General features: G+C 38.3%; 1 protein-coding gene across 6 annotated transcripts in view; it reads right to left on the reverse strand.

The window, feature by feature from the left end:
• Window positions 1-202: 202 nt before the first annotated feature.
• Window positions 203-24,354, reverse strand: part of chchd3a (coiled-coil-helix-coiled-coil-helix domain containing 3a) — an 82,436-nt gene continuing 58,284 nt past the window's right edge. For all 6 annotated transcript variants that reach the window (XM_041977810.1, XM_041977809.1, XM_041977808.1 and 3 more), the window contains 3 exons: window positions 20,405-20,475; window positions 8,534-8,669; window positions 203-666 (listed from right to left, as the gene is read on the reverse strand). In XM_041977810.1, the coding sequence (XP_041833744.1) occupies window positions 643-666; window positions 8,534-8,669; window positions 20,405-20,475 (231 nt within the window). In that variant the 3' untranslated portion in view covers window positions 203-642. The remainder of the gene's footprint in view (window positions 667-8,533; window positions 8,670-20,404; window positions 20,476-24,354) is intronic.

Below are 24,354 nucleotides of genomic sequence, written 5' to 3' on the forward strand. Positions count from 1 at the left end.
ATTTTCTGGTCAAACATTGTCACAAGTGCTGGTGTGAGGGAATGCCCGACATGTACAGTTACATAAGTAACACCACAGACAGATGCAAAGAAGACACAGATACATACATGTGCATTTGTGTACATGATAGTGCATGAGGAACAGGAAAACAATAAATTATGGGAAGAAAAAAAAACATGACTGACTTTTATTAGGGTGAATATTTCTTTAGTTGTCTAACTTAGAATGAGAGATAATTTATGAAAGAAGTGACTGGCTTTCTTGAGGTGGTTCTGGTTGATCTTTAAAGTCTGAGTAGATGCCCAAGCTCAGACCTGTTGTGTCCTGCTGTCTCCACAATGTTGGACAGTCATTGTCCCTCTGCCATACTCACAGGAGAAACAGATAAAGGGTTAAAGAAGTAGGAAAGGAGGTAGGAACAGAGGGAACAAGGTGTCTATTTCCCTTGCAGGGTGCTGTGTTCAGTGCCTCTAGTGTGGTTTGGTTCTGGTTTGGTTCTCCACAGGGTTTTGAGGGTGCGTGTCTAGGTGCTGACTTATTCCTCTCCACCACCGCTATGGTTTAGTCTGTCAGTCAGTCCGTCCGTCAATCTATAATCCCCCGCAATATGCTCTTCATCGCTCCGTTCTCTCTCTCTCATTCTTATCCGCCCGTCCTCAACTTGTTCTGCAGACAAATCAGAGAGGAAAGCACATCAGAGGACGGGAGGCAAACAAAAATATCAAAATAGACCAATGGAAAAGAAAGACGTTATTTCACACATGAGAGGAGACACAAAGAGGGGAGGGCCTGAGAGTACAATAAAGGAGAAGAGGATGAAGTGAGTTCAAAAAGCAGAGAAGGGACCCAAGGGCACTGGATTCCATGTTAGTGATAAGTGCAACCACAAATCCCCAGCACTCCCTGTCAATAACCATTTGAACCGGCCTTTTGCAGCAGATGCCAGAGGATGAAAACCGCCTAAGAGAAGATGAGTAAGTGGGGGGGGGGAAGGGATATAAAAAAGGAATAATGTAGATAAAAGTAAGAAAGAAAAATATCGTTTTCCTCAGTGGCAAACTTAATAGGAGCATTCAAAGATCTCTGTAGGTATCTGAGTTTATTTTCTACAATATCGATCCGACCATGAAATGAATATTGGATAGAAAGCTGTTGCTCCTAGCATGCCGGCTACACTCTAAAGTCCAGATTAAGACAAAAAGAAGACTTCAAGGAAAACACCTGCAGAACAGCTGTACTTTATTACAGCAAACCAAGGCAGCAGGTAATATAAATCCCAAATAAGCTCAATTACTGAGCTTATAACCATTCAATGTTATTTATAGAACTAATCGTCCTCTTTAAGGGGCCACTGATCCACTGCTTTAACTAATTATCATAACACCTTAGATAAAAGATGTCGCCTAAAACCATTTTCTCCTCAGGGTAAATGTAATATTACTGACTTCATGAAACCCGTTTAAGTTATTTTTATGCTAAAGTTTGTCACTGCTATATTAATTCATACTCTCGACAGTGACGTAGGAAGCCACAGAACAAATGGTATCTGTTATATAAGTGAGACTTAGCTTCAAGTAATGGATAATGCAGGTCACAATTTTATTACCACCACATGTCATGTTGTCATGAAATTTGCATAACAAGCACACTGTAGGTGTGTAGAACAAATGAAGGGGAGACAGGAGAAGTTGAGGATATTGCTTTTCTGCATGTTGTGGAGGAGATGGTGTGATAAATGGCTCTTATTGGCTTCTTACTCCCAGATGTATTGCTGCACTCAGAAACCAGGACAGTTGTTGTCAATTAAGAAAAAGAGACTGCTCATGTTTTTAAAAAGAGGTTTAAAACCTACCCTTTTAGCTTAGCTTTTACTTGAATTTATTTGATCTTATTTTATTATTTTATTTTCATTTTACTCAACTTTATTACTTTTTTTTAAGTACAATATTTTATGAAGTCCATTATGTGTATTTTTATTATTGCTGCTTTTAGTTATTCTTATTATTTCTTAAGATTATTTAATCTTTGTTTTAACTCCAGTGTTTGTCCACATGGGGATCCTTCATGCTGGGGGGTTTGCCTGCGTGGTCTGGGGGTTGTTGCCAGAGTGATCGCCCTGGTCTGGGTGGCTGGGGTCCTGCACTGCAGCCTTACCGTTGTGCTGTAGGCCCCAGTGTGCCCTATCTGGGTGGTTGCTATGTCAGCGACCTCTATGATCATGGGTGGACTGGCTCTTGGTGTAGATGGATCTCCATGATATTGTTTCCTCACTGGCAGCATCAAGCCAGATGTTTTATTACTTTTAGTACTTTATACCTACATTCAATTTAGAGACAGAAATTAGGAAGTCATGAAAAGAGCTTTTTTAAATAAAGTTTAAATTAGTTTTTTTTAGTTTGATCATCTTTTTTAAGATGGTTCAGTAAGTGTGTGTCAGAAAGAACAAGGAGGCTGCACTATAAGTGAAAGCAAATGTGGTGGTTTAACTTCTGAGTGTTTTTGCCTTGTTCTGGCTCAAATACTGTACACCTAAAACCATGGATTAGGAAGATTTGGAGAGTACTTATTCACTTTATTCAAAAATGTGATCAGTTCTAACCCTTCTCTGAAAAGCAGATCAAACATCAAAATTACATAATCCAATATGCAACATCATCAGATTTCACCAGCTTCTTTATGTACACCTGCTAACTGTTTAACACTAATAGCTAATCAGCCAATCACATTGCAGCAACTGCTAAAGTTCAAACTGAGCATCAGAATGAGGAAGAAAGGGGATTTAAGTGACTTCGGCTATTTGGATCCCTTTATGACCGCAGTGTAGCATCTTCTGATAGCAACTTTCAGCAGGATAATGCACCATGTCACAAAGCTCAGATCAGAACTGGTTTCTTGAACATGACAGTGAGTTCTCTGTACTACGGCCTCTAGATTGTACTCCAAGTCACCAGATCTCAATCCAATAAAGCAGCTTTGGGATGTGGTGAACAGGAGATTCTCGTCACGGAGCCAACAAACCTGCAGCAACTTAGTGACGCTTTCATGTCAGTATGAAGCAGAATCTCTGAGGAATGTTTCCAATACATTTTTGAAAAACAGGTTCATGTATTTGTTGGACACAAGGTGGACTACTGTAATGTACCTGAGTGATCCAGTAATTCCCTGAAGATCTTTCAGATGATTTAGAGCGAAGCAGCCAGAGCACTGACCACTACTGCCAGGAGAGATCACATTACTTCTGTTTTAGTACCTCAACATTGGCTTCTTTAAGGTTTAGAAGAGATTATAAAATCCTTTTTTATCACATACAAAGTCCTTTATGGAAAAAAACTCCAACCTATCAAAAAGACTTTATTATTCCCCATCACCCCACAAAAACACTTCACTCTCAGTATGCTGGTCTACTTGCTGCTCCCAGAACTTCTACAGCTAGAATGGAGGGTAGGGTCTTTAGTTTTATAAACATCAAACTATTTAATACAATACTGTGTATATTAATAATGATGTTCGACCAGTTTTTTTTTTTATTTCAGTCCTGGCAAATATAACATCCCCTGAAATTACAAACAGGAATGCAGCTCTTTCCTCTGAGAGTCAAAGGGAGAAGGAAGGGTCAGTCTAAAAAACATGAAGTGGAAAAGGAATAGATAGGGAGCAAAAGGCAGTCATGCAGAGGGAATATGGAATGAGGCGGCAAGCAGTGGATGGAGAGATCAGCCTCTATGATAAACCCCTATTTACTGAGAGAGAGGAAGAAGGAAGAACAGACTTTATCTATTCTCCGACTGCCTCTCTCGCTGTTTGCTATCAGACCTGTTAAGCGCTGAATGCATTAGCAATGCGGCTCTGGATGAAGGGATAGCAGACAGAGGGAATGAAGGAGGGATGGTGGTGGGGTTAGGAGGGCACAAAAGAGAGCGAAAGTGGGTCTAAATGTTATCACTGTCTGTGGAGATAAGAAGGCTAATTATCAGTGACAAAAGCTGGGCAGCTGACAGCACTTCTGTCTCGGCTGATTCCAGTTGAGGGGTTAGTATTGTAAAACTGAGATTTTGGGGATTTGATTTTTTTATCCGAGATGAGATGGCATCTTGGACATCCCTATCCGATCTCATGGTTCTGCAGTTTTTCATGGAATTTAAGAGTTGAAGGGAAAGGACGAGGAAGGGGAAACAGATTCTGCTTTGAGAAAACTCTGAGCTAGGTTATCACAAGCCTTTGACTGAGGAGGCAAGAGGATGAGGGGCATCTGGTTGAGGGTGCATTTGGATGTTCTGACCTCCAGAGGTAAAAGCCATGTCCTTTAACATTTGTTCTTGGAGCAACTTCCTGCATGGCTCTGATAAAGCTGCATTATCATGAAGGTGCATCAGCTCATATCAAACACACTCCATTCCTTCCCTCTTTTCTGTTAGCGGTGTAATTCTGCACATTATTCCTTTAGAGTCTTATCACAGAACTGTTTCTTTTGCACCTAATGACTTTAAACGTGAGTCTTAAGAACAGATAAGCGCGGACGAACAGGAGTGTGCTATGATTGCTGCCGGGTGACAAACACAAGGGGATTACCATATCGTCTCTGGCATGTTTCCAAACAATTTACAAGATCGTAACAGCATCCGGCCTGGGAACATACACTTGCTGAATCTTGACGAGGGTACAGGTAGCCCTCTTAAATGCACGTGCACACACAGATCCATGAGATGAATAAAACATTGTGCAATTTACATGATATATAGCTTAAAAATCTGCCAGCATCTGACTTTTAGATCTAATACTAATACCCATGAGAGTGAGTGAAAGACATAAAACTCTGTTTTCCCCATTTCTGGGAAAAAAACAATGCAATTGCGAAAAAATCTAATAGAAAAGCTCTATGAATGCAAATTGAGTCTTTTTGGGTGCAGTGTATGTTACATGCTGCAATGTGAGAGAAGGGGAATCAAGTTAATATCAACCTGAGTGACATTACTATTACCATACTGTTTTGACTATAGGAAATGGAGGGTGAAAAAACAATGGCACCCGGCAATGAGCACAGAGAGGACAATATTATCCAACTAGTAGCTGCTGCTCCCTTGGACTTATTACATTAAAACACACATAGAGACAGTCTGGGGAATGCCTGTGTCAGCAGGTATTATGGAAATAGACTGTAAGGTTCAAACTGGCTATTTAAAGTAAGCATTATTCAGGCGCCAGTAACCCACTGGAAATTATATTATCCTGTCTAAAAGCAAGAAGTCAGTGCATATGTTGTAAATGGATGCTAGAGTGTATGCATGTGTAGATTCTGCATATTATATTAATTCATATAATCATATAAAAAAGGGAACGACTCCTTTGTTGTAGCTACTAGACACATCTATGAAACGAGTGACATCTTCTTCTGCTAACAGACACAAGGGTCTAGTTTATGACACACTGAAAATGTCGCTACATGGAAAACTATTCTAGTTGAGGAAGAAGGCCAACATTTAACTTACATATCGTCTGTCCAAGAAGGTGCATGCACATACTTTTCATTCTTTACAAAAAAAGGAAAAGATGGTTAATTTGAGGGGTTTGGAATGATTTAAATCACTTTAATTTTCAGGCAATTTGAAACAAAATTGGTAAAACCCCAAATTTATCCAACATAGCGGAATATCTGCAGACTATAGATCAATCAGTCACAATAGAACAGACATGTGAAGTGAACATTAGATGGGCTTCTGATTTTTCTTTGGTTAAATAAAATGTGAATATGTGCTCATCTCTATGTATCATTAGGGTTTAGCTCATCACAACACGCAGGAGGTGGAGCTAATTCTTAGCCAGAAGCATAGAAGAAGAAAGTGCTACACCCGCTTTGTTTCATCCTAAAATCTTAGGCAAGGCATCAGTTTTATTGTCTGAATTGGCCATAATGCTGCACCTCTGAATGAGTGGAGATAAGACATGCCTAGCGTGGCTTGAAGAATCATTTTACTGCTGGTTACCATACTCTTAGTTGTACCTTTTTATTTTATTTATTTACATATTTTTTTTTTAGATAGACTTTTTTTAAACCCTTACTTTTATAAACTTTTGTGTCTTCATTTAATGTTGCAGCCCAACAAGCTGGCTTGAAACATAATTTTAAATTTTTTGTGCTTTATGTGTGGTTCTTGGAGCTTTTGGAGGGTTTTGTCATGTAGCAAGAGCTAAACACATTTACAGTCAGGTCCATATATATTTGGACACTGACACAGGTTTTGCTACACGTATACTCAATATGGATTTAAAATGCAGACTTTAATTTGAGGATATTCGCATCCGTGTTGGAAGAAGGGCTTACAAATGACAGCTCTTATATATAGCCACCTCTTTATCAAGGGACAAAAGGTAATTAGACAACTGACTCTAAAGCTATTTCATGGGCTGCATGGGTTATTCCCTCATTAATCCATCATCAATCAAGGAAGTAAAAGGTCTCGAGTTGATTCCAGCTTTTACATTTACATTTGGAAGGTGCTGCTGCGAACCCACAAAACGTGATGGAGGCACTTTAATGTTATGGACATGCATGATTTCCAATTGTACTGGGTCTGAAATATAAACTGAAGACAGCTGCAGTAAAGACCTGGCAAAGCATCACAAAGGAGGAAACTCAGCTCTGGTTCAGGAAGTCATTACCTACTGAGGACTCTAAAAAAAATATTTAAAATTAACATATTATTTATGGTAATTCTAATTTATCCAATTAGTTTTGAACGCCTCAAATTGAGAGACGTGGCGTAAAAATGGTTGTAATATTTTTTCTCTTATAGGATTATTTGGTTTAACACTTTCAAACAAACCTGAAAGGCTGCCGTTCAATGGCATCTTAGTTGTTTCATTTTAAATGGCCTCTCTCTAGGCCTGACTATCTTTTAGAGATTAACCAACACGTTAATTACTATTAATTAATTAAAAGACGTTTAACACATTTAACTTCTGTTTGAATTCCAAACAACGCAGAGCGTTTGCCAGTGCTTGTTTTCCTGGTACGCCGATTAGACTGGTGCACACGTCAGAGGTTGGCTAACGACTTAGCAACTTTGGTGCTATATTTAACGAGTTTTCAGACCCTTCTAGCAACTCCATTTAAAAGAAATCAACTAGCAACAAATCTAATGACTTTTTCTGGTGTTATTGGGAACTTTTGGAGACCGATGTAAAAGCACGTATTGTTTACCGATCTCAATGAGCCACAGAGGATGCTGCAGGCCCCTTCCCCATCAACAAGCGCTCACAGGTGTAGTCAGAGCAGCAGATGTTCATCTCTGCTAGTATGAAGTTAAGAAACGTCCAAAGCTGACACAGGCTGATCCCGTCCTGGCTTACTGTCAGATATTAATGTCTAATTATGAAGAGTGTGGACGAAAACATTTTAAAACTTAAAAGTACTGTAACATGTTGTAGAAGCTTAATAAGAGAACAGCTGGAGCTGTTAGTTAAAGTACTTATAATGGCACTTTAACTTGAGGTTTGTTCAGTTTTGGCCAGGGAAACTTTCAGTTTCTTTTTCTACTGTTTTGAATTGAAATGCAATTAAATGCATTTTTCCAGACATTACTAGAGCTTCAGTTTACAAAATTAATGTCTGTCTATTATTTGATTCGGTCGTCCACTAAAATCCATTTAAATAAAAAGAATCTACTTTTGGGGGGAAATATTGTTATGCGATTAATCGAGATTAATTAATCACAATGCCTCTAATTAATTTGATAAATTTTGAGTCTCACCCCATCTGGGATGGGAATATATATATATATATAAATAATTTACTTATTTTACTTTAAATTTCTATCCTGCTGTTTTTATGTCCAACTCATAACCTTTCAAAATGCAATGTTCTGCGAGAAAAACCTTGACTCTTAGCATTCTTAGGGATGCTACTTTTACATATGCTGCATATTTAAAAATTGTTGCAGCCCAAGCATATTCCCCATGGCAATTGCTCACTGCATCTGTAGCAGGTGTAAGACAATTTGCCCGACCACACCACTAAAAGATGCTCAGGTAAAGCTTGAGAAATACAAAGAGCTTTGACCAGCATCCAAACTCCCCAGATCCCAATCCAATTGAGCATCCTCGGGATTCAGTGTAACAAGCCCCATCCAGAGAGGCCCTAACCTTCAGACACACACACACAAAAAAAATAAATAAATAAATATAAAAAAAAAAATTCTCTACCATTGTCCTGGTGCCAGACACCACTCAACACCCAAGAGAGCCCGTCTTAATGCCACAACTGTAGAAAGGCCTGAGTGAGACTTGCATTATATTAGCTTAGTGTTTTTAATGCTGAGGCTGATTTGTTAAAATGTTTTTGTTGAATGCACTAAATTACATCTCTTTAGGATGCAGCATATGAGTCGCCTCTAGCTGTGATCTGCAGGAATGAGGCCTATATCCAAATTTAGAATTGCATTACAAAAAAGGCCACTAACTAAAAAATATGGAAAGCAACAACTGTAACAGTAACAATAACGCTTAAAGAAATTACCTTAGTTTGGTTAATACATACCTGTTTGGCATTGTTTACACACTGCAGGTAAAGAGCTGCTATGTTGGAACAGTTCAAGGTTTTTCCAACATTCTCCTTGTAGCATGCAAGGATCTGGCCCTGAAGGTCTGGACACACAGGATAAGCCTCATACCTCCTGCAGGGGTGAAAAAGAGAAAAAAATAGTGTGAAAAATGATAAACATGGTGTTGAATGAGAGGGGAGGATGAAACTGAAGAGTTAACAGTAATATGAGATATAACAGCTGAGAACAAAAGAATAGAAAAATATATTGCTTCTTAAGAAAATAAGCACAAAAATGATCATTTTTATCTTAATAGAGCTCATGTAGTTAGAATCAACAGAACTATGCTGCAGACTGCAATGTGTACACTCCCTGCCTTTTAGTTAGTTTTTTTTTTTTTTTTTTTTATTACTGCCATTCCAGCCAAAAACACCTGAGGCAAGAATAAGCATTACTGTATCCGTTGGGAGGAAGGTCAAAGGTCTGCAGCCTGCTGTGTGCACCACAACATATCAACAAAGAGGCCAGAGGGTTCCTCTAAAAAAAAAAAATCCAGCTATGGCTTTATCCACTGAAAAGGTGTATCCATCACTGCCACGGGACTGCACTGGGGAGAGGCTGCAAGTCAAAGAGTAATTCAGAGGACATCAAGAAAAGAGCGACATTCTAATCTCGGCAAGCCTTCCGTGTTACAATGTAATGAAGATAATGATGATGAGATTAAGACTTGCAAGCCAAATATGCCTTCCTGGTAAATTAGTCTTGCATGTCTGACTGATAAAAAGCCTTTAAGAAGTTCTTGAGACAAAACAGATCATTCACTTGGGTGTTAGGCAATCAATCTATTGATTTGGAAAAACTCTTCATTTTCAAACTGCGTCTGTTAACTGTGGACTGCATCACAAAGAAAATTTAATCTTTTGGCATTCATATGTAAGTTTTTGTAAGCTAATATGTCTGTTTACACTCTAGGCTACACATCACTTTAACTTAGCTTGCTCATGGCCTTCCTTAAGGTTTGTAACAGCTGCTGCTAATTAGGCTGGTGTGATCCAGATGATGCCACTTTTAATGACATGCAATGCTACACATAAATGTAATAAAATGGGATTTTTGGGGGATTTAAATGCTTGCTAAAATTGGATGCTTTACTCCGTTTCAGCAGTTGGACATCCCACCAGTCCGTTTGTCATGCCCAGCATTTACTGCTTTTGTCTGTCTCTGCCCACACCCTATAAAAATCCATAACGACTATGCATGCACATGCCTATTGGCCTATTATGCTAATGGTGGTGTCATCATTTTGCTCACATCAGTGCTCAGGAAGGTCCATCTGCCTCACTAAACACATCTAGCATGGGTATGAAAGACAAAGATTTTTGCCCATCAGCAACTCTGGACATCTCAAAGGAATATTGGGAGGGGGGGTGAAACTGAACCCCTGCAGTCTGAATCAGCTGTTTGATTTGCATCTTGGAGAGAGAAATTGCCCCCTGTTGGATGCAAAGCGGGGGATTGGTCGCATGGGTCATTACCTGGGGTGCAATGCAGCAGGAAGCTGCAGTGGAGATGTGTACGCATGTGCGTCGCCCACATGGTGAAATTTGTTAGCGGCACAGCTAAAATCTATAGAGTCCTTGTCAGCGCAGGTCAGTGACAATTTATGATAATATGAAAGGTTGACTCTATACAGAAACATCAATCAATATATTTCAATGAGACTGGTTAACAGCTGCAGAGCTAAGCGGTCACTTTTTAAAAGAATCTGCAGTAAATAAAACAGCTTATCCTTTTGAGTCAAATTTAACAGCATCATTAATGGCTCAGGTAAACTATCTTTATGTGCAATGCAATTTAAATTCCTTCTTAAATTCATGCTAAGCTAAGCATGAATATTACTCTTAGCATGTCAAGATGAGATATTTTCATCTGTCTGCAATGAAGTGAATAAGCATGCTTCAAAAATGCTGGCCGATTTCTGTAAGATTTGTCTGTTCTGGAAAAATGGTCCACCTTGAATAATACCTAACATTTACCTAGAAACATTATGCAGTTGGGAGTGGAAAAGCTTCCGAATTTGTAGATCTATCAAGGCAAGATTCAGTCATTTGCTAGAAGGCATGACAAGGCCATTGCTCTGCGTCAGGGTATTGAACGATGACAGCAGTGCTGGCAGAAATTGCTGCCATCCTATTCCTATGGATCCTGGCCCTCATTTATTACACCGCCTATGGGCATCTACAGGGACGAGTGGAGCCATGTACACCCACTAATTACTTTCTTAAGCGTTCATTTTAATGCCAGGTGCATCCTGCTGATACAAACCATGGTGTTTATCACCAGTAATGGCCTCAAAGAGAGTAAGACAGACAGACAGGGGGAAAAGGAGGCTGGATAGAAATGAAGAGCATTTCTTGATGAGGAGCTAAACAGTAGTACTTCTATTTTTGCTTGCTCTCTGGTTCTGTCTGAGGGGAAGGGGATGAGAATGTGGTGGAGTTAATCATACAGACAATAACACTGTCACACACACTGTGGTGGAACGCTGCATCCTCTATCATCTGTCATTAAGATTAACATTAAGTTCCTGCTGCCAACTGCACAGAGCTGAGAAAGAATGACTATTACCTCCCCTCCCTCCTCCTCATTTTAACATTAAATGCCCTCATGTCATTTACTATAGCATGACTGCTTGGATGTTAAACAGCAGTGAGTGCGTGCAAAAACAGACGTCACATTATGAAAATGGCTATATATATACATATATATATATATATGTAATAAGGCAAACATTAAGCTCTTTATGTTAAAGGTACAGCAGTTATTTATGGGTATACGCAGTTAAAGTCCTGGTAGAGTCTACCACTGTGGGAATTGTTTTATTATAAAGATAGTCAAAAACAACCATGAATCATCCAGCTCCCATGTAACCTGAGCAGCAAAGACATAGCATCAAATTCTCAAAGAAAAAAGAAATCTCTTTTTAATTTTGTTTACAGAAGATAAGGGACATGAAAAAAGAGGTGAGGGCCAGAAGCACACACATTGCTTTGCAACACTGGTTTGGTCTTACTTTATAATTACAGTCTTTCTGTCAACACGTAAGGTTGAGGTTACTTCACTGAATCCCACAGGTGGAAAAAAATCTGTCTTTAAAGTAAACAATCTACAGGATCAAACAAGACATGGCAATGAAAACTAATTTAGCTGATCCACTTAGTGACATGTCATTCGCTTGGCTTAACTTACAAACATAATTTAAAGGACATGCACATCTTAATATATCCATTAAAAGAAACAACACCTCTCTCCTTCACACAAGCAACTAAAGAAAATTAAAGTCGCAGAGCCTTGCTGCAGGAATATGTAGTAACATGTTTAACTTAGAGGGCGAATGAGGGTTATGCTTACCCAAATGGATCTGGCGCCTCCCAGATTTCATTAACACATATCTACAGTTCAATATATGATAGGGGTCAGATAAATTCCTGTTGGCCTGACAAAAAGTAGACTTCTCAAAAATGTCTGGCGGAGTAAGAGCACGGGCTTTCCTGTAATCCTCCCTGCAGTTTTAACCAGATTAATTTTGAGCTTTAGGCATACCTCCATAAAGGTTAAAAAGGTATTGAGCTCACCATATTGACCGATGAGTGCCTGACCCTTTCCTTCTAAGTCTTATGTTGTTTTTCAATGAGTAGTGAGCTTTTCAAACCTAGAAGAATTTTCTCTTCTAAAACTGTAAATGAAGCCCCCCCCCCCCCCCAAACAACAAAAAACATAAAAAAGAAAAAGAGAAAGAAGTGATAAATGTCTTAAGCTTGCTTGTTAATCATCAAATCTTTACACAATGATGCAGTTCTCCAGGTTATAAAACCAGTCATTGCTAATAAATGTTCCCAACCCCCCCAATCCTTTTCTCATTCTTCTTTTTTTTTTTTTAAAATAATCTATATCTTGTTATTATTTCTCTGTCCTTTAATCCCTCTCTCAATCCCCAGGGCTTTGTGAGATATTTAATAAAACTCCACATGGTAGGAAACATGCAGCCACATGCAGTTGGTTATTATTTGCTCTCAGTGCTTGAGTTTAAGCAAGCACATTGCTCTACTTTACCCCTGAGATAGTAAATCTAAACAGTCATATAGGGGTCTCGACTCATTGCCATCAGTAGCAGTAAAGGTCTCTATAACAACTCCTCATCCAGCCCAACCCCCAACGCACACACACACACACATACATAAACGAAGTCCCTGTGGGGCTGATCCACTGACAGAAGCAAGAATGAGAGGGAGGAGTGAGGTTGGCTTAGATATCTACATTACAGTTGTGTGATAAATCACAAAGACAAAAAAAAACAAAACAAAAAAAACAAACAAACTAAACAGCAAGGGTGAGAATGAACTGCAAAAGAGATGTGTTTGAGATATGCCACATAGAAAAAGGAGAGGGTTGTTGAACAGGAGAAGAGAATTGTAGGAGAAGCTGAGAAACTGAACATGTAAAGCAGAACAGATCACCTGCCTATTCCTTCTACAGTCCGTCTCCATCCTAAAGGTGTCCGTATATCATCTAATACAGCTCCTTATTTCAAGCCTCTTGCTGCCCAGGTCAGCAAATTTCCATACCCAGGACATATTCTGATGGGTTTATGGCTACCGGTACATTTTTCAAAGAACATATTGACTCCAAGCTGGGGGGACATGCTGAGATCGATGTCTGGATTTTCATACAATATGCATGCGTTATGCCAATGGACTGTGCAAGGAACAGTACCAGTCCATTTTTCAAGCCAACATATATCGACCATGACTACCATCTGCTATAACATCGGACACGAAAACGACATTCATAGATCTCTGTTACAGCTGCAGCATGCTTCGATAGCTGAACAAAGTGTGAGACATGTGTGGAAACCGGTATGTTCATCTGTCATAATTTCAGACGCATTACAACTCTGAACAAAGGCGGGGAAAAGCACAGAGGGACATGCAGGACTTCAGATAAATGCACAGACATCCGAAGCAGGGACAAAACAGAAAGAAAAAGACACTGTCTTCTCCAAGAAAGTATTGATATCCCCAAAAGTTGTAAATGTTTTCCATTCAGGAGCAAGGGCACATCTTTTGTGCTGATTATGTACTACATCTAGAATGATGCTGGACAAAGGTTGTAGCCCCACTGGCTGAGTAATAATGACCAGATAATTGCTGAATCCAGTACAGGTTTATTACCCGTGCCAAGTAAGAACCTTTGTAACAGAAAAAGTGAGTTAGAAGCCAGGATTCTGGGCAAAGAAGAAGAAAAATAAGTGCAATGGGATGAGTCCACATCATCTCAAGCTGTTGTCCACTACCTCCAAGTAGATATTTTGAACAGGTGATGCTTGATTTCCCATTATAATAATTGTCTTTGTTTTGTTTTGTGCTGCATGGCTGTGATAAAGCCATAAAGAAATGGTTATGATAAGCAGTTGACTTAAAATTCAGGGTGTTTTATTCAAGTAATCTGTTCAGAAAAACCTTAAACTGACTTATGACTTGCTGGTTCCGTCTGATATTACAGAGTGTAGATCAGGTTATTGTCAATATTTGATTGACATCAGTAATTGTCTAACAAATGTGCAAGTTTCACCTCTCATTTGTGGTTTCCCCTTCATGAAAAGGGGAGAGCACCACAAAAATCATCTTCAGTGCTTGATGACTTTATTTTGCTTCATACTGAAATTATCCTCAGTGAATAGATTACTAAACCATATTAGACTCAAACTGCAAACTTTCTCTGTGTGATGGTTTTCATTAGAGGACAGATGCTCATAACACATGGCGTTCAACGGCTTTTGGCATAGAGTCCATACAGAGATAATTCTGAGTAGCACCATCTTCTTTACATCTCTATGAAAAATGGTTGGGGGGGGTGTCTTGAATCTCTCAGTTATTTCCTGTCATCTTTCTAATAAAGTCACGAAATGCCCCCAAAATAACAAGATTACAGTTCTGAAGCTTGGATAGTCACATAAAAGCTTTTCACAAAGACACAAAGCCAAGTGGAATTAAGTTTGCTTTTTAATAAGCAAATAATATTTCTGCATATATGTTTGCAGCTGGAGAACTGAAGATGGGATTTCTTAAAACTTGAATGAGACATTTACTTTAAATCTAACATCACTACTAAAGAGCAGGCAACACATCATACCTACAGTAACTCCTTCTTTTGCTCAGACATTACACACACCAAAGAAACACTTGCTGCAACTCCATCAATGGTATGGATTACACTCGCAGACCACAGATTGCGTTCCCAATCACCACGTTGTCTATTTATCATCATTTGGGTTTGCTCTGGGGTTAATAGGGTTAAAGGGTGGGTGCCGGTTCCCCCTTAAAAAGCCCTCATGTTCTCTCTAGTTAAGGCAGGCGTCAGTAATAAGAGGAGTAAATAAATACAAATGATCCAGTTAAGGAGAAAAATGACACACATTTCACTCAAGCTGCTTTTTAAAATGGGACCTGAGTGACCCCCTGCAGTGAAATCCATCAGCATGGATAAGAGATTGAGAGGTAAAAAGCAAGGGGCAAAGAGAGTAAGACAGATTTGAAGAAGAAAAAAAAACAAAAAACATGTGAAGGATAAAAATTTCTGAAGATTGAAGAGGGACTCGGAGTTAAGGTGGGAGCAGGAGCAGCAAATAACGAACAGGGAGGAAGAGAAAAGATTTAAATTAAGACAGAAAACACTGTTTCTACATTATGTGAGCACTGAGGGAGACGAAGAAGGATGAGTGGGAGAGGAAAAAGCAGCTGAGTGAGTGTCCGCTCTGACCTTCTGTATACATACTCTTACAAGGCTGGCCTCAGGCAGAAATCCAACCTGAAATATCTCCCAAAAACCTGCTAACATATGGCCTGTTTAACACTCCATTTGACTTGTAATAAAATATGCATCAGATATCAAATGGGAAAACATTATTTCAGATGTTAATTATCCATATTTAACATTTTTTTTTGCTTCCTTTGGACTTTATATGGAAAATATGATGTTGAAAATTATTCGGCTCCTTTCTGTAATCAGTGCAAAGGCCTTTAATTGACATCATAGCAATCAAACAGGTAATATACTTAACCCTTTTTTGACCTCAATAGCTGTATGTTTCTAATAATTGTCTTGCTAGAGAATCTAACCCTGACCAAGGCTGAGGGTTTCAGAAGACTGCCTGATTAATCTTAATGTAGCTGTCCTTCCCAAGGATCTTACAAGAGTCTAACGTGACTAGAAAGACTGGCTTTGTACCAATGATTTACATTCCTATCACAACATCTTACCAAAAAGCTGTCATGTTTATATTATAATGTTGAACAAACCTGTTGATCAAACAGAGATTCTTCATAAAGATGTCAACATTTGTCAGCACAGCGAATTGGTACTTTTATTTCATTCATGTTAACAGTATATGACAAAAATATACAGAAAGACAAGATGTGAGTGATTTCCTAGCCATTTTCAGTCCAGTAAAGTCAGTAAATATGCCACTAAACAGTGTGTACGTGCACTGTATCTGTGTGTGCGCCCACACAGGTCCCTTGAATTGTGTGCGGCTTTTTACAGCCAGGACAGCAAAGCTCTTAAGACCAAAAGCGGAGCTTTTAAAGCAGATATTGACTTCTGTCTCTTTAGCTGACCACCATCTTGTCCTTGTGCCCAGGTTGCCTAGCTACCAAATTGTGGTTCACCCTCACCTGACAGAGGGGTCAGTACACTGCTCAGTCTATAATGCCTTCTGACCGACTGCTGCACCGAAAAAACACAGCACACACCCTTGCAATTATCTCTCTCAGATATTTATTCCCATCATTAAATATCATTAAAATATTATTTCATTCATTTTGAGATGGTATAACAATTGAATTTCCACAAAAAAGAAAAACCTATCTCACTGCTCCTTATTCAGATTTAGAAGCAGGGGTGGGTTTTGTATGAAACTAGATCTTGGAAACAAACCTAATCATATACTGTAACATATCAGTGCCACAAAACCAACTTTAAAAACTTTTCCCAAGAACTAATTACTTGGTTTTACTTCTAATTTGGTGCAATATGTGAATTCAAGAAAAAAAAAAAGAAAAAAAAGATGACTTATTTCTGAATGTTGCTGAGAAAAGAATGAGTGGGTTCAGCTTTCTTCATGGAGAAGACATACTGTCAGGCCAAGGCGGTAAAGCACAGCAGTGCTCTGAAGAAAAACAAGCCATTAACGTTCAACAAGTTTTGCTCTACTCCTCTTCGTTCCACCTTTGTCCTTGCATTTGTGTGTGTAGAGACAAAGCAAGAAGCATGGCTGCTGGTATTGTCAACTGAGAAAGTGCTAAAGAAAAAAACAAGACAATGGGAAGGGAATATTAAGCCGTAGTAAGGAAAGAGAGGGATGATTGTGGCAGTGTGCAGGCTGAAACTGAAAATATTTGGCTTAAGTGCAAAGACACAGACTTCGTCATCCGATCTTTGACAAGTGCAACCTTAGAAGAATACTTAGGAGTCCAAGTTATCGAGACTTGGAAGGGGAATGGTAGTCTCAGGCTCTTTAGTATTACAAGGTCATGTCAGACCCAGCTATTCACCAATATGTGATGTCACCGTCCCATCTCAAATCAGCTGGGACCTGGGTCCAACCAAGAGCGAACGGCGTTAACAAAGAGGTTTAAAGCCATGACAAGAGACTCAGGACCATGCAGGTTTCTTCATTCCATCTTTTCTCCTAATCGCACATCTAACATTTTCTCCATCCCTGTCAGGCTTACGTTTCAAACTAAAGCAACATTCAGTCACATTATGCTCACATGCTACAGCGCAGATATCCAGATGTACAAGTGTGTATTCGTCCTCGTGTGCAGAATCACACACATGTTCCACAGTAAAGGTCACGCATTCAGAGCAGGACAGTGTGATAATGCATCAGACCCTGATAAACAACTAGTGGCATATAAATCAGAACATAGATCTGCTTCTGCAGTCAAGAGGGGGGGTCGTATCTACAATCAGCATCATAGGAAAAGTGAATATAGGCTTATGATGCTACATCTATGTCTCTAAGATACATTATCTGGGACATGTTGAGCGTTTTTATGTATAAGCTGGAGAAATGTTTAATAAATGCATTTTCTCTAGCTCTTTGAAAGTACATAAATACCCTGCGCTTTATGATTTATTGTGATTTCAGATTTCAGGGGAGTCTATTTTCAGTTTTAGCAATGTTTGCTCACACCCAGCCTACATAATATCAAATATTAGGGAACATTTTTTTTATAGCTCAGCTTTAAATTACCCAACATTTCTTATATTATCATCACTGGTCCTCTGAAAGTCTGAAAGGCTTTAGATTTGCACAAATCCCTCCATATATAATTGTGTGTATGGGCCTTTTTAAGTGTGTGGCTGTATATGAGGGGATGTAATGAGGGCATGGTGATGCAGTAGCATTCCGGTTGGGAGAGCTCCATCGTTTTCAGAAAACTCTAGTGGGAATAGCGCAAGAGAACAACAGGGAACATCTGGATCGCACACAACAACTGTACCCCATGCTGCGTCCAGACACCTGACCACTCCTGAGTGCCTACCTATAACACTTTAATTTATTTCAGCATCACCATTAAAAGTGATCACTGTGGGCAGTGGAAACAAATGGAACAGATGCGCCACGGCTACCTGCTGAAGAATATCTGGTAATGAACAAATCGCTTGACTTCCAATCAGGCTTCATAACAAATTAATTGTATTCTGTAGTGAAGCGCATCGAGCTGGAGAAAAGGTGCTGTGTAGGTCAGTGACAGTAATGTACCTCTGAACTCTGACCCACTCCTCAAACCTGACTTGCCATAAAAAGCAATAACCCTTGACAGACATCCACATCTGGTCTTAAACCACATCTGGTCATCTATAATAAACAGCATGCTTATATCAGTTTTTACAGTCTTTAGACAGTGGCACTGATATGAGCTACAGTAGGAAATAAAGACATTTCAAAAAAGATCTCTAACACTCTAGATCCTCAAATTAACATATCAAATGGTAATGGTTCTATCAAGAATGAATAAAGCATCGGCCGGCTCTTTTTTTTTTTTATCCTTTTTTATCTCAAGGGGACATTTTCAGCTCTGAGGAAATCAAAAGCCTCTGTGAGACAAGAAATATTTCTTCTTATTACTCAACAGAGATAGATAGCATCTTATCTCTGTAGGGTCTCTGTCACAAGAGCTTTGTGGAAACACACATTGTGCACACAAAAGCTGTTCATCATATGAGAGGATACAAACAGGCCATTATGCATGAACTCGTGCACATAAACAAGGACGGGCCAAACACCACCCGTTAAATCCAATTAACCCTTTGCTCTGATCCCCCCAATGCATCCTGCTCCCATCTAGTAACAACAGACGTTCCCGCCATTTCAACAGTGTGTGTGTGTTTGTGTGCATGCGTGTGTGCATGTGCGTGCAGAACCCTCCACTGCATTTCCACTATTTTAATCCAGTCACAAGCCTACTAATGCACCTCTTATAATCAAATCCACCAATCACTGTATTCGGTGCAAAAAACCCTGTGTCACATGACTAACCGCACATGAGCTCAACGCTGGCTGTGAGTTAGCACTGTCATTTTGCAGTAATGTTATTCCACTGTATCTTTTTTCTTTCCTTTAATATAATTTGGGAAGTCTAAGCTCTGGCTTCTACCAGTCTAGCGCTAAGCCCCTGGTGGGCTAGGCTAATCAGTTTCCAACATTTCTGAGGGAGACAATGATCCCAGTGTTAGCCCTGGCTAATGACAAGCTAACACAATTAGCCTAGCCTCCCTGGAGGTGAGCTCAGAGCCAAGGCCCATTCTTACCCCACCTCCTACAGGCTCCTCATCCACTTTCTCTACATTACTATGGAGCCTAATGGCCTCATATTAAAAAGACAGATGGAACATGAATGGGAAGGGATTTTGAGACTTCTTTAGTTACATTTATGTGTAGGATATAAGTGACATCCATGACAGCTTGGACGTTTAATATTACCTCCTATCCCTAAAGAACAAACAAGCTAAAATGTGTGCACTGAGTAATGCATCACTCTTCATTTTTCCTTTGTCTTCTCTGTCTTAATGTGGGAAATTATTCCCTTTTTTTTACAGGTACAAAATAAAGTATTCTTATTATAAGTTTAAAATCAAACTAGAAGTCCTCTTAACCATCATCTGTCTTATCAGTGAACCGCATCATCAACAACAGCTAATGGGCAGCCTAATGTGGTTCTGATTGAAAGATGTAGGTTGGAATGTGGCTAACATAATTCAATAGCATACTCAGTGGTCCATCAGGACATATTTCCCTCAGTGAATGCTCCATTTTAGCTATGACGCACAAGATCATAAAAAATACATACCACACAAGACAAAAACACTTTTTAAAAGTTAATACGCTTTCTTTTTTGTTTTACAAATTTCAGAGTGCCAGTTTCCAAGTTATTTAGATCACTTATCTCTTTAACATCCAAATAATCCTTAGGTTCAATTTATATGTTTAGTAGAAAATCATCTGATCTACCTTAGCTTCCAGACCTAATCTTGACATCAATCACCTCATAATGTTTTAAACAGCAAAAATTTTAAGCAGAAAGTTAATTAAATGCATATCTATTACAGCTTCCTCCTGTTTTGTAGTTATCAATTATGTTCATTTTCATATTACTCATCATAGAGAAGCTCATGGCTGCTGCAAGCTACCATAGGAAACTTGTAGATGGATGAGTGTCAGCACACTCTCACAAAGTTAGTTCTACTTTTTTCTCGTTTTTAAACCAGTGACGTGAAGGACTGACAGTGTATGAACTTACTTGAATTTTGCATTAACCTGATCTGCTGCTTTATGGTAGTTCTCCGTGGTGACCTTGTAGAAATGAGCGCTCTGTAAAGATGGGAGAAGAGTCAATGAGTGACAAAGATGCATAAGAGTTTGATTATTAGCTAACATTACAAAAAAAAGAAACTTTTTAGACCAAAATAAGCATTTAAGCAGGATGATGTTTTTTCATTACTGGGATACAATGAAAGAAATCCATGCAGCTCTGCCTCATCTCTTAAACTCGAAATTAAATGAACATGAATAGAAGCATACATACAATTAAGTTCACTGATCTCAACATAGGTTACAAGTTGAGTAAATCTTTGCAAGTATAAGATTTGCAAATCTTTAAAAAATCTTATTCCTCTACTGAGGCTTTGCACATAAAGAAATGAGGATTTTAGTTCTGTATCCAAAGGTACAGCAGCAACACCAAGAGACTGTCTTTTAGACTTTAGGTTGGCGTCTTGCAAGCGAAGGTTTAGAATCAAATCTTTGCTGTGGTTTTTCTGTTTGCATGCCTGGGTTTTCTCTTTATATTCTGAATTCCTAACCCTAAACCCCCTGGTTGATTCCAATGGATAATAACACAAATTTCCATTTTCGAATTTAGTTGTACACAACGGTCACACACACACATATATGTATATATATATATATATATATATACATATATATATATATATACAATTATTGTTATACAGATTTTCACTCCACAAGTAGGAGTGACCTACCTACCTTTTTTGGGACCATTCTTATACCTTGATTTCTTAGCATGTGGGTTGTGCACCTGTGTGTGTGTGAGTGTGAATTATGAGTGTTTGTCCTTATCCTCTCACAAAAGACTCCTGTAATAACAGAGAGCAATCCTGTAAGGCCACAGGGTCACTAGTCAACAATGTACAGACCAGTGGTCAGAATCCCCCTGTGACCTGTAGCAAATGAACCCATAGCAGGACCACTCAACCTAAATTACCTCCTCAAGCACAACCATATAACCTTGCTCCTGGACCATTTATACAAGCCCAGGAAGATCTTTCTTGTCAGCCCCCAGTGGCTGTTATGCACATTTATGATCACGTTAAGAGAAGTTGTAAAGTGTGTAAGACAGCATGATTGAGAGCAGTATGAAGTTTGACGGAGGGGGTAGTGTCTACTAATTTAAATGGCTTTGGTGGAGGAATCCAGGACATTTGCTTGTATAGTTCTTTTTCATATTAATAGAATATTTACAAAAGTAGAAATAACATTTCCGTTACATAATCATTAAATAACCCACCTACAAAGTGTGTAATACATAAGATTTGATACTAAGAGCGGGATCCAAATTAAAACTGTTTTGGACTTTTCAATACCAAAATATTGTTAAGCTGTAAGGCAAACAGCGCTGTAGGGTAAATTCATTCCATCCCTTAATGATGATGAAGCTGCTGGTTAAGTGATGAGTGATGAGTTTGTTTACATCTTAAATCATAGACAACTGGGCAAAATTTTAAGAATCTGAGGTTTTGCAAAGTGGATGCACCTCAGAGGAACCTCATCAAGGTTATAAATATGAAATGTAATAAATCTGAAGCGGCAACATGGCCTCCCACTTCCAAACACAAAGAGGACTGGATAAAATTAATCTGCTACCATCTCAGCCTTGTCATATCAAAGAAACAGTGTGTCTTTATAAAAACTAAAGTCTGAAGGACAAAGATATCAATGGTTTTAATAAATTCTAATTTATGTTCCTAAGTAATCAAACTGTCACTGTCACTTGAGTAGCAGCTACAGCTTTGTAAGTTCGATGCTCAAGGTAAGCCCTTTCTTTACTGCTCATTAAAAAAAAACTAAAAAAAAGTTTTTGAAAGATTTCTTCTGCAGAATAATTTAACTATTACTTAGACTGTGTAAATTCATATTATTTATTTCTATGATTTTGTAAGCACTCCCACAGATGTGATGCACTACACAGAAAATAAGTTAAATAAATCGGACCAGAGTCCAATATCTTAACATTAGCACTGAAAAAAAATTATAAATAAGTAAATTAAATAAAATACAGTACTTTCTTAATATTTTTCCAGAAACTTAAAATTTGTGGAAATGATCAAAGACTGTCAATAAAAGATGGAATTTAAATTTTTTTCACATGTTAGAAATTAGAAGCTAACAATGCTACCTTTTTTTTCTGAACCCTGCTGTATGTATCCAGAATGTTGGCATGCAAATGACATTTATAAGAGAAAATACATGGAAATGAGGCATGGTGATGCAACTACAGTCTAAGGGGATATATTGAGGTAAGATGATTAGAATATTCATTTTATTTAATTTTGGGGGGCTAGACATTTTAATGATCTGTACTTTTGGGATGCTTGGCAATAAATAAATGAATTAATGAAAATAAATAAATAAATAAAACAAACAAAAAAAAAAGACAATGTTAGGAAAATATCTAGTAATGGATTTTATGGGTGAGCTGCCTACATTTTGTGATTTTATTTATTAATCTCTTAGGTGTTAACCATACCCAATGTACTGCCTTTACTGTAAAATGCAAAATTACATGTGTACCTACTTATATTAGTTAATTAATTTTAAAAAAGTTTAACATTTAAGTTAAACTTTATGTCTGAATGAATCTGACTGCTGCTTTCCCATTAATCAGGTAAACTATTTAGTATTGCTTATGATAAATACTTACACTTATAGGTATAAAGTTCATTAATAGCTATTGAGTTATTGCATGCATGTTGGTCCAGCTCTCCCAGGTTTGTTTGGCTGCATTCTTAGCACAATATTTTCTGAAGCAAACTCAGGAGATGTCATGCTGAGCATTGAGCTGTAACATATTTTATAAGTGAAACTGAGGCTTTCAAGTAGTGGCAGCAGCTCAAATAATGGTGTCAGTTCTTATGAGCAGACAGATGGCAAAGTGGCGTGACCAATTCAATCAACAGGCTGCAGTGAGCGAGTCTGAGGTTTAAAAGAATATAAATAGTACAAGATGCTTCAGTAGTATGACCCCATGATTTTTTTTATTCAGCTGTAACAGTGACAATAACAAAGCGGCTGATAAAAAAGCATGACTCAAAAGCTGTAATCTTTATGCATTTATGTTATGTAATTATGAGGAAAGGAAAGGTAATGAATAGAAGTATTCACAACTATCTGTATAGAAGAAAAACAGTCATCACTAATAATGCAACCATGGTAGAAACTTCTATTACAGTAATTAGCTAATATAAATAGACCTTCATATAATGTTGAAAAATAAGTCCCAAAGAAAAAAAGAAAAGAAAAAAAGATAGAAAAATAGAAAAAGTCAGAACCCAACTCACTCATTTTCTAGATATCAAATACTAAAATCATCTTGCATTTATTCCAGACACAACATGAATGTGAGAACTTTAAGCTTTTGGCTGCTTTCTGCTCTGACTTCACCTCCATGCAGGGAATACATTCATCATAGTTCAGAAAAGATCAATAAGAATGAACTGTGCTGCTGAAAAGATCAATAGTCATGTGTTGCAGAGGTAAAACAGGATGGGACATGACACTGACAAAAGGTCTAATTCTAGTTTGAGTCCTCTTTATTTGGACAGACACTTGTATAAATGAACTGCATTGGATTCAGAGTACTTCAGGTTATCACAGTGTGCAGAGAAACTGGATTTTTTTTTTTTTTACATTAATATGGATTTGCTATTCTTTGCATCCATAAGCCTCAGGTATGAATATTAAGTGGCCAAAATTGTATTTGATAAATTCAAATATGTATAAAATGTGTTTCAGTGTAATAAAAATTGATGAGCTCAAATATTCTGCATAGAATTGATATATGTGGAAAGAAGTAGCACTTTCCTAATTTCTCTGGTGAATATCTGAGTCTGCATTAGTCTGTTCCCATTTTAAGAGTTAACTTGGAAGTTCAGGGTATATTGGCAAACATTT

This window comes from Melanotaenia boesemani, chromosome 23, assembly GCF_017639745.1.
Source record: "Melanotaenia boesemani isolate fMelBoe1 chromosome 23, fMelBoe1.pri, whole genome shotgun sequence".
Taxonomy (NCBI): domain Eukaryota; kingdom Metazoa; phylum Chordata; class Actinopteri; order Atheriniformes; family Melanotaeniidae; genus Melanotaenia; species Melanotaenia boesemani.